Source organism: Trichosurus vulpecula, chromosome 2 (assembly GCF_011100635.1).
Source record: "Trichosurus vulpecula isolate mTriVul1 chromosome 2, mTriVul1.pri, whole genome shotgun sequence".
Classification (NCBI taxonomy): Eukaryota; Metazoa; Chordata; class Mammalia; order Diprotodontia; family Phalangeridae; genus Trichosurus; species Trichosurus vulpecula.
In genome coordinates, this window is record NC_050574.1 from 458618204 (window position 1) to 458628593 (window position 10390).

General features: G+C 39.8%; 1 protein-coding gene across 6 annotated transcripts; it reads right to left on the minus strand.

Moving 5' to 3' along the window:
* Window positions 1-1078: 1078 nt before the first annotated feature.
* On the minus strand, window positions 1079-7328 carry LOC118835864 (ATP-binding cassette sub-family B member 7, mitochondrial). 6 transcript variants are annotated; one of them, XM_036743151.1, is made up of 4 exons: window positions 7166-7328; window positions 5845-5963; window positions 5180-5236; window positions 1079-4663 (listed from the first exon to the last, which is right to left on the minus strand). In XM_036743151.1, exon 4 carries the CDS (start codon window positions 3783-3785, stop codon window positions 2349-2351), a length of 1437 nt encoding a protein of 478 aa, XP_036599046.1. In that variant the 5' UTR covers window positions 3786-4663; window positions 5180-5236; window positions 5845-5963; window positions 7166-7328; the 3' UTR covers window positions 1079-2348. The 6 variants fall into 6 exon arrangements, with proteins under 6 accessions (XP_036599046.1, XP_036599043.1, XP_036599042.1 ...); XM_036743148.1 differs by having other exon boundaries at window positions 5180-5296; XM_036743147.1 differs by having other exon boundaries at window positions 1079-5296.
* Between the last annotated feature and the right edge of the window lie 3062 nt (window positions 7329-10390).

Consider the following 10390-nt stretch of genomic DNA (forward strand, 5'->3'; position numbering starts at 1 on the left):
CTCAATGCAACTAATTCAATCAGAATTTCTTAAGTATCTATTAAGTGTAAGCTCTGGGTGTGGTATCTGAGGGATAAAGATAAAAGGTCTGTGATGTCCTGGCCCTCACTGAGTACAGGGGTCTTTGTGAGGTTAGCATTTGGGATAGGGTGTAGAAGAGAAGACATAAAATAGATTAGAAGAGATTACAGGAGGAAAAATCAAGAATCTCAATGGATGTAATGAAAAGAGAATGGATAAAGGGGGCTAGCATTAACAGGTGTCAAATTGTACCATCATAAATTAACATAACTTGGCAATGATGTTAAAACAAAAAGTTTGTTTTCTTAAAAAGGTAGATTAATGGAACAAACTTACATAAGAAGTCCCAGAAGTAACCGAGACTCGGTAGTCCAGGGTTCAATAAACCCAAGAATAAAAGTGAGAGAGGAAGAATTTTATTTTCTAGGAGAACTTCAAGGAAAACCAGAAATCAGTTTGACAAAAGTGAGGGTTTGAAAAGGAAAATGTATACATCACAATGAGTTCAAGTGGAATATACAACTTTAATATCAAAGGTTATTGGTATAATTGCTACCCCTTAACCACACTCAAAATCACCACCTCTCTACAAATTGATTGAATCGTTTTACGGGGTTGGTGTGGCTGAAATCAATTCATCACCCTTCAGTACCTTTGGAGACCCTTTTCTTCCCGGGAATTTTTAAGGGGGTTTTCCTCCAAGGATAATAGACATAGTATTCATCTCTAGCATACAGCATTCAAAATGAGGGAGGAAATGGAGAATAGTTTCTAGAGCTTTCTTTGGGGGCACATTTATGAGCCAAAATAGGCAATAGGGATAGAGGTGATCATAAAAGAAAAGTCAAAATCTTAGAGTACCTTTGATTAAGGAAGATTTTGCATGAACAAAATCAATTCACCTAGAATTAGAAGGGAAACCCCAAAGATATCAAAGACAGGAATCAAGGATACACACACACACACACACACACACACACACACACACACAGATTCATCAATACTTTTGCCAAGAAAACTCGAAAAGGGGTCATGAGGAGTCAGACACAACTAAAAATGACTGAAGAACATACTCTGTTTAATTGTAATGAAAAATCCTAGTCTGGGAGAAAAGATGGTGAAACTCACTTTTTTCCTCTGGGAAGAGAACAAGATGGGGACTATACAGATGCAGAAAGGACTATAGGCTATGAGATTCAGCTGCTATGTTGTTCAGTTTTGCTTAAGTCATTCTGCATTACAAATGATAGTTGTGGGTGGGAGTGCATATCAGGAAAGAATAGACACAAATCCCAAAGGCTTCAATAAAATCGCATAAAGCAACAACAGTAACAAAAACAAAACTTCACAGGATAAATTAAGATAGTCACTTACTAGTGTTTAAGACTAGGAAAGGAGACTCTTTTTAAAGAACAAATTAATTTTTAACATCTTGTAATCAAAAAAGTCAGAATCTTGAATTTTGCATCTTTCGATTTGATTCATAGAATACCTTGATCCCTAACTGAATCCATCATCTATTTCTTCCTTTCCTCTGACAACTGGAGGAGTATGATGAGTCCTGTCTTGACCTCAGGTCAATACGGACAATATGAATTCTAGGTTTAAAATATCCATATCTAATTGAGGTACTTAAACTAAGACATAGTTATGCAAACAGACTGAATAGGCAAATGCACATAAGTTTTGGTCTTCCCAAATCTCTTCAGGTTCAAGTAGTAATTATCTGACAAGAAAATACAAATTCAAGAGCTACATTTGCCAAGATGATAGAAATTAGTGAACTATGGAAATGGTTTCTCTGCTGGGAGTCCCCAAGGGGCAGGGTCTTGGGGCTTCACCACTGGTCAACAATGGGTCAAAGCCCTCTGGCTGGTGGCTTTCCTGCAGGGGGATGGGGATGCTGTTGTCCTGTGGCACTACACCCCTGCACAAATTGCTCACTTATCTAGGGGACTCACTGGTGGATTGCCCCAGGCTCAAAGAAGCCCCCTGCTGTGAGCCTGCTTGCTTCATGGACCTCTTTCTTTCCCCTCCCCCATCACAGTGAGACAGATCTCTCCTGCTGGGTTGGTAAGCTGCTTCACTGCTCCTAGACCAATTCTACACCAGTTTTTTAGCTGTTAGGAGGGGAACTTGGGAAGGCTTCAGAGGATTCCTTCCTCACTTTGCCATCTTGGCACCAGAAGCCACTATCATTCATTTTTAATTAAAGCAAAGGACTTTCCCCCTCTAAGATTATTTCATTTTTCTCTTGTATAGATCTTTTGTACACAATAATTTGTTTGTTGTCTACCTAATTAGATTATTAAAATGTCTTGTGGAGTTTAGCAGGAACAGTTTCCACATCCTTTAACACTGTTGAGAATTTCTTCTTGGAGTTTCTTCCTTTCCTCCTCTTTGGATGTCTGCTGTTTTCTCACTTCCCACTTAGGATTATTACTATTTGACATAGGGCTGCTTTGGGCCTGCCACATTTCTGAATAGATGCTCCCAGGGCTCGTGAGGAGACTATTGTGGGTTCCCCGCTCAGCTACTTTCCCCTGATCCAGGACAATGATTTCATCTGCATCAACCACTGTTGATAATCTGTGTGCAATGAAAATAGATGTTCTATGTTTCACCATGTCCCTCATGGCACTGAGGATATTCTCTTCAGTAATTGAGTCTAATGATGACGTAGCTTCATCATAGAGAATGATAGGAGGGTTCTTCAAAATGGCTCTGGCGATCGCTACTCGCTGTTTTTCTCCTCCAGAAAGCTTGAGCCCTCGTTCCCCAACTTGTGTGTTATATCCGTGAGGCATCCGAAGAATAGCATCATGGATTCCAGCCAATTTTGCTACTGCATAAAGCTCCTCAGCTGAAGCATTCATGTTTCCATACAAGAGATTGTAATAGATGGTGTTATGGAAGAGAACAGCATCCTGAGGCACCACTCCCACAGCTTTCCTTAGGCTCTCCAGGCTGACATCTTGGATATTCTGACCAGCAATATAAATGTTACCATTCTGGGGCTCAAAAAAGCGAAATAGCAATCTCACTATTGTGCTTTTTCCTGACCCACTACCTCCTACAATGGCCACTTTCTTTCCTGCAGGGACTTCAAATGATACTCCATCCAGGACTTTCTGACCCGCAATGTATTCAAAATGTACATTATCAAAAGCCACCGAAGCTGTCTGTGGTGTAATCTGAAGGGGAAGTGCCATCTCTTTGTCTTTAATTTGTGTGTCTACCTTGAGTAGTGTAAACAGAGTGTTCATATCGATGAGTGCTTGTCTAGTCTCTCGGTACACAGTTCCCAGAAAGTTCAGAGGCAGTGAAAGCTGAAAAAGCAGCCCATTCACCATTACAAGATCTCCAACGGTAAGGGCCCCTGCCATAATTCCATGACTGGCAAGAACCATTATTGTTGTTAGGCCAGCACTGAAAATAGCATTTTGTCCAAAGTTGAGCATAGCCAGGGTAGAAGTGCTCTTCAGTGATGCTGTCTCATAAGACTTCAAGAATCCATCATATCTCTGTGCTTCATACTTTTCATTATTAAAATACTTCACAGTTTCATAGTTCAGCAGTGAGTCTATGGCAGCATTACCTGCATCATTATCTGCCTTGTTCATTTCTATTCTAAATTTAGTTCTCCAGCGTGTGACTGCAACTGTGTAAGCTGTGTATGCACTCAATGTTCCCAAGGTGACAAGTGCAAACTGGGCACCACATTTGTAATACAAAATCCCACTGACAAGGGTCACTTCAAACATGATGGGAAGAAGATTAAATACTAAAGCACTCAGGACAAAACTGATACCCCTTGTTCCTCTGTCAATAGCCTTTGACAGAGCTCCTGTCTGTCTGCTCAGGTGAAAACTCAGATCCAAGTTGTGCAGGTGGAGAAAGACATTCCTGGCTATCCTTCAGATGGAATTTTGAGCCACTTTACCAAATACTGCATTTCGAACTTCATTAAAAAGGGCTGCTCCAGCTCTTGACACACCATAGCCAATCAGAACCGCTGTTGCCATGGTTGCAACTGTATTTGGTGCATCACTCAAGTTTAATATGTCTCCTGACATCTGGTTGAGGTTGTCGACTGCATATTTAAACATGAAGGGAACTACTATATTCATGGCCTTTGCACTTCCTAATAAGCCCAAAGAAATGGCAACCCGAAGTCGTAGATCAGGTCTATCCTTCGGCCATACGTACGAAAGCATTACTTTTAGGATTTTTTGGGTATCTACATCTTTTAGCCCTTCCTTCGGATCTGTGTGAAGTCCTCCTCCTGCATGACCGTGCCAACATGTTCTGTTTTCTACCAAGGGCCACGTCTGGCAAGCCTTTGTAATCTCAAATAACTGTCTTGAATGGTGTGTCCCAAAATGCTTCCAGGAGGCTTGTCTGAATGTGTCTGAAATCTGATAGGCTCGGCGGCTCCCCAAGCCTCCCCACGAGCCGCCAGCCCTCCGCGGCCGGGCTCCGCCGAAGCCGGGGCTCAGGACGGAGCCCAGCGGCCGAAGCAGCGCGGCCGAGAGCCGCTGCCTTTCATGAAAGGCAGCGGCCACGGCCAGGGGACACAGCACCAGGCAGCGCCATCTTGAGTGGGGAGAACGGTCTTTCCATTCTGCTACCCTTGTTGTCCCTGTGGGGAATGAGCAAGGACAGTGACAGAGAGGCCATATTCCAACCCAGCTGGTAATTATGGTAGTTCACTATAATAACATAAAAGCTCTTCCCAAGGTAAAGTGAAAGAAGAGCTTCTTTGGATCATTTAATTAGAGTAAATGCCAAAGGAAAGGGCACTTGGTCCGTAGTGAAGTAATTTTATATTATAATATATAAGCAAGCAAAAGGACTATGTATGGGGGGGGGGGGTTGTCTCTAAGTCAGGGCTGCAGAATAAAATGCTTTTTATAAAAAGTATTTGTTCTGAATATGCTGCAGCCTTGAAATCTGGGTTTTGAACAGAAGTTTCACTTGGGATTATCTCCAATATACTCCAGGACAATCCGCTTCCATCCCTGGGAGTCCTAGTTTATAATTGGACTGACCCTGAAAGAGTTCTGTATTGTAAGGAATGGTCTGGACATTTTCCTGATGATGAGTGAGTCAGTGAACTCATTTGGAAAAACTTGAACAGCTCAAATGTAAGAGTCACCTGTGAAAACCAGATCAGCGTGCTAGAATTGCAAAAACCAGCCTTGGCATCTGTACCCTAAAGACAAGAATTGAAAGTATGCATATTCTTTTCCTCTGGAGAAATAAAGACTTTTTTCTATAAAAAAAAAAAAAAAAAACTAATTAGATTATTAGCTTCTCAAAATCAAGACCTGTTTCTCCCTTTCTTTATATCCCCTGCATATGCACAGGGACTACAAGAGTTGAGCTTCAGAAATGCTTACTGCCTCAGATTTGACTTGGAAAAAGCTGGACATATGTTTACAACAACAGGCTCATTATAGCATTTATTGAGGGCCTTCTAAATGATCAAGAATAAGGTAATGGAATGACATCCTGTATTACAGAATACTTTGAAGTGTAATATTTGGGATTGTAAAAGCTTTGCTACAGGGCGCATTAAATTTCAATGCTAGTTTGGTCATGGCAATATTGACAGAGGTAATTTGTCTTCATTTTTAAGAGCTATTTTTCCTGACCCCAGTTATTTGTGTAGTAGCTTTTCATGCTTGCAAAATTAGCCCCCCCACCCATTCAGAATGATTAAAAATCCTCCCCACAAAGTTAATAATTGTTTTTATTTAGTAAATGATGCATTTAATTTGGGTCAAAGTCGAGTCACAAAGGTAATTCTTAAATACTTACAAGGTCCAGTCGAAACTCACTGTCCAAATTTGTAATTAGGAATATCCCTCGTTTTCCTCCTCAAGAAGGCTGCTGAGTCAGCGAAGAGATAAAAAAAACCCAGGGCTATTCCTCTTCACCTAGAAATGCAAAATGATAAGAACAAAAAGGCAGAAAGCATCTGAAGCAACAATTAGAAGAAAATTCCCTCCCAGTCCACCTGTCCACACCAATCTAGTTTTCCAAGTGGAACCATGAGCCCTCCACTGACAATTTACCTGCCTCCATTTTTTTATAGTTAGCATTTCTCTGATTCCCTTGGACTTCTCCCTAGACCAATGATTCTGACCTTTCTACTTTATACATACAAACCGATTTCTCAATGTCAAACACATTTCCTTTCATCTTAAAGGTTTTTTTCTCACCCTTTCCATCTCTGAACACTCAAGGAGTCATGACCTGGCTCCCTTCTTCTGACACTACATCCCTGGCTACCATATACAGGGTGGACTTTCCCACTCATCTTTCTCAACCCTTTCTCAACCCCAGTTACAAGATGTTAATTATTACTGAGCCAGGTCAACACTATAGTATCCTGTCCTCTTGAATTCCTTGCCTTCTTTTCTATCTCAGGGAACCTCTCACCAAAAGCCAATCTTGGACCACTTCCAGCATCCACCTCCTTTCCAACCATTCACATTACCAGAAGCACAAAAGCAAGCTAACTGGGTCAACTTCCAATTTATGTTACATAATCACCTAGGCCCCTAATGCAGAAAGGCAATGCTTTTTACACATCCTTATTTGATTCACTGTCATACTCACCACAACAGCTATTCCTAACCTTTTCATCCCTCCCCACTTAAGCTTCCCTTTACACTGTCTAACTTAAATTCTTGGCTAAGGCACACACGTTCACTCTCTGCTGAATAAACTAAAGTTTTTAATTAAGAGCTTCCCCTTCTCTCCTCCTTTTCATCCATCACTCAGACATCTTCCCCACCTATTTCTTTCTTGACTTCTATCTTGCATGAAAAGGAGATATTCTTTTTCCTTGCCAAATCAAACCACATCCACATGCACCCGTGATCCCATTCCCCATCGTATTTTCCTGGAGATCTCCCCCAGTATTCTTCCCACTCTCTCTATAACTCTTGCCCTGAGATACATATGCAATCACACTCATATCTCCACACAGAAAAACAAACAACAAGCAAAATCAAAAAGAAGCTTTTCTTGAGCTGACTGTCTTTACTACTTATTACTCTAAATCTTTAAGCTCCTTTTCATCAAAACTTCAGAAAGTCTTTGCCTCAGACAAATTTGAGGACTGGGAAATGACCTGAATTTAGAAAGGCCAAGGTCACCCACTGCTCCCCAATTGTCTTGACTTTGGTCTTCCCAGTGGACTTTGATGGCTCTAGAAGAGAGATTAATGCTGTTGACTCTGCTTGCTTCACTTAAATTCAATTCACCTGCAAGTCAGAATATGACACATACACTGTCACTGGTCCTCTTCAAAAACAAAGGACAAACAACAAGGCAAATTGTCGAGGGCCCCCCACTTTCTCTCCTCCCACCCACCTTTTAGACCTTCTGCAAAATGGCACCATCTTAATAACAACACACCTCCTACCTACCTCCTTATTCTCCTTTTCAAGAATGATCTCTCCCAACTTATAAGGTTGTCACCCTCCTTAAATGATACCTTGGCAATACAGAGTACCATCAGAAGTGTTCTATGATGCACTCAACAGCTTTTATTGGCCTTTTTTTGACAGATCATCCTGGCATTAGACAACAAAAGTCTGAATATCACTCTTGGAAGTCATACGGATATTGAGGAAAAGAAATCAATTAATAGAAACATATTACATATGGAGATACCCCCATTGCATACTTTTCATCTCCATAGCATTGCATGGTTTTCAAAGTAATAGGTATAAGGAATGGGATAAGCATATACTAACTAGTAATACCAATGCTGATAATGGTAATAGTAGCTCTCATTTGTATGATGCTTTCAGGTTTTCAGAGGGTTTTACAAATATCTCATTTGAATATCCCAACTATTGCAGGAGGTAGGCACTATTATTTTCTTCATTTTACAAATCAGGAAACTGAACAATAGTCTATCAACTGCACCACCTCCCTGCACAAAGATTGATTATAAGATAAGATTATAAGTTCTTCTCTGTTGTCTTTGGTGTTTGTGGGTTGAGAAGTCTGGCAACTGTCACAGCTCACTGATTCAGGGCTCTAGGGCACGCTCCGCCTGGCTCCTTGTCTGGTTGGTCCTTGCAGCCCATACTGTGCTCTGCTCTGCTCTGCTCTGCTCCCAGCTCCATGGGCGAAAAACCTCACCCAGCAACATCCAGGCTCTCCTGGGGTGGAGCCCTGCTTCCTTCTGCTATTTTGTGTGTTCTGCCACTTTTCTATTTTAAAATCAGTGTCAAATTGCTTGGATAATTATTTCTTTTCAGATAATTGTAGTTCTAGGTCCCCTTTCTTTGTGCTTGTTTTCATTAGGTTATGTCTTTTCTTCTCCCGGATGAATTTTTTTTATTATTTTGTTTAGGTATATATAAAGTCATCCCTTAATAGTTTGATTGCTTATATCATTGAATATGCAAATAAATTTAAGGAGTATTATATTAATATGACCGCATTATGAGTAATTAATTCTCCTGTTTACTTTCCTTCATTTTCATAAAGAATTTTCTAATTTTATTTACAAAATTACTATGTATGTGTTGGCAGATGAACTTTAGATATTTTACACATTTTGTAGTTATTTTAATTGCCAAAAGCCTTTGAAGTATCTCTTGATGAAATTATGCTATTTTATTTATTTTATAAACATATGAACATATTTTTTATAAACATATAAACATATTTTATAAACATATATGTTTATTTTATAAACATATTTTATAAACATATGTTTACAGTTTTCCTGATATTGAACCAACCCTACATTTCTCATGTAAATGCGATCTAGTGTGTGCAGTGTATAATTTTTTGAATACATCGCTGTAGCCTCTTTACTGTTTTCTTATTCAACACATTTGAATCAATGTTGTTCATCTTTCATTTCTGAAGTGGACCAATTGAAGCAGGAGCTGCTGGTAGCAGAGCTGACCTACATGAGGACTGAGGAGTGCTGAAGAAGGACTTGAGGCCAGTGGGCAATCTTTTTACCATAGAGGGGAAGCATGTATATGATTTTGCTTTATACCATCATGCTTCTCTGTGGCCTCCTGGTTACTCTTGCGAGGTGGACTTATTGGGCCTGGAAGCTTTTGATCAAAATATCACAATGGGGATGCTGGTTTGTGGGTTGGTTACTGTGGAGCCTAAATATATGCTTTGATTCTTCTGCCTCCTACATTGAAGATTCCTTATATCTCGCGGTTCCGAACCTTTCAGACATATATATGATCCACTTTGAAATTATAAATTCTGCCCTCCTAATACACCAATGATGTCAAGGGGTGATGTATTGACTTGTGCATGAATTGGATTTAAGTAAGTCAGATTTGCACAAAATTGTCATTCTTACTTTCTCATTGAGGTCCAGTGGCAAAAACAAAAGTCAGAAGACTAGCAATGGCCCAGGATGAAGTGGATTGCCTTGGTATCTTCCAAGGGAAAGAACTATGGATTCTGAATGCAGATTGAAGCATTCTATTTTCTCTTTTTTTTCTTTCTTGTGATTTTTCCCTTTTCTTCTGATTCTTTTTTCACAACATGACCAATGTGGAAATATGTTTAATATGATTGTACATTTATAGCCTATATCAGATTGCATGCCATCTTGGGGAGCAGGGGGAGGGAAGGAAGGAGGAAAATTTAGAACTCAAAATCTTATAAAAGTAAATGTTGAAAAATAATCATAAATTAATTATTTTAGAAAGAAAAAATAAAGTCACCGCTGCAAAAGGGACCTCTGATGTTGGTTATTTTGGACACTGGTATGGATTAGGGATTGAATAGCAGCAACTTTTCTTTCAGCAATTCAGATAAGTTGTCCTGGTATGGCCAAGAGTGGTCTTTGCATACTCCAAAGTATTTGTAGTTGTTCTTGTCAAAGATTAATCTCTTGGAGGCTAACTATGATTATGTATAATTAATTTAGCGGGTATATAGTTTTTTTATTTTTTATTTTTAGTTTTAGTTTTAGTTTGCAACACACAATTCTACATAATTTTGAGTTCCAGGTTTTCTTCCCTCCCTCCCCCCCCTCCCTCCTCAGGATAGCATGGAATCCCATGCAACTTCCATGTATAACTTGCCATTGAATTAATTTACACACTAGTCAAGTTGTGGAGAAGAATTATGACCAATGGAATGAATCATGAGAAAGAAGAAACAGAATAAAAAAAAAAAACAACCCAACAACAAATACAAAAGAGAGAAAAAAAGGGGGGAGGGGAGAAAAAGGCGAGCATGAAGTGTGCCTCGATCTGCATTCATACTTCATAGTTCTTTTTCTGGATGTAGATAGCACTCTCCATCTTGAGTCCTTTGGAGCTTTCTCAGCATATTGTGTTCCTGAGAAGAGCAA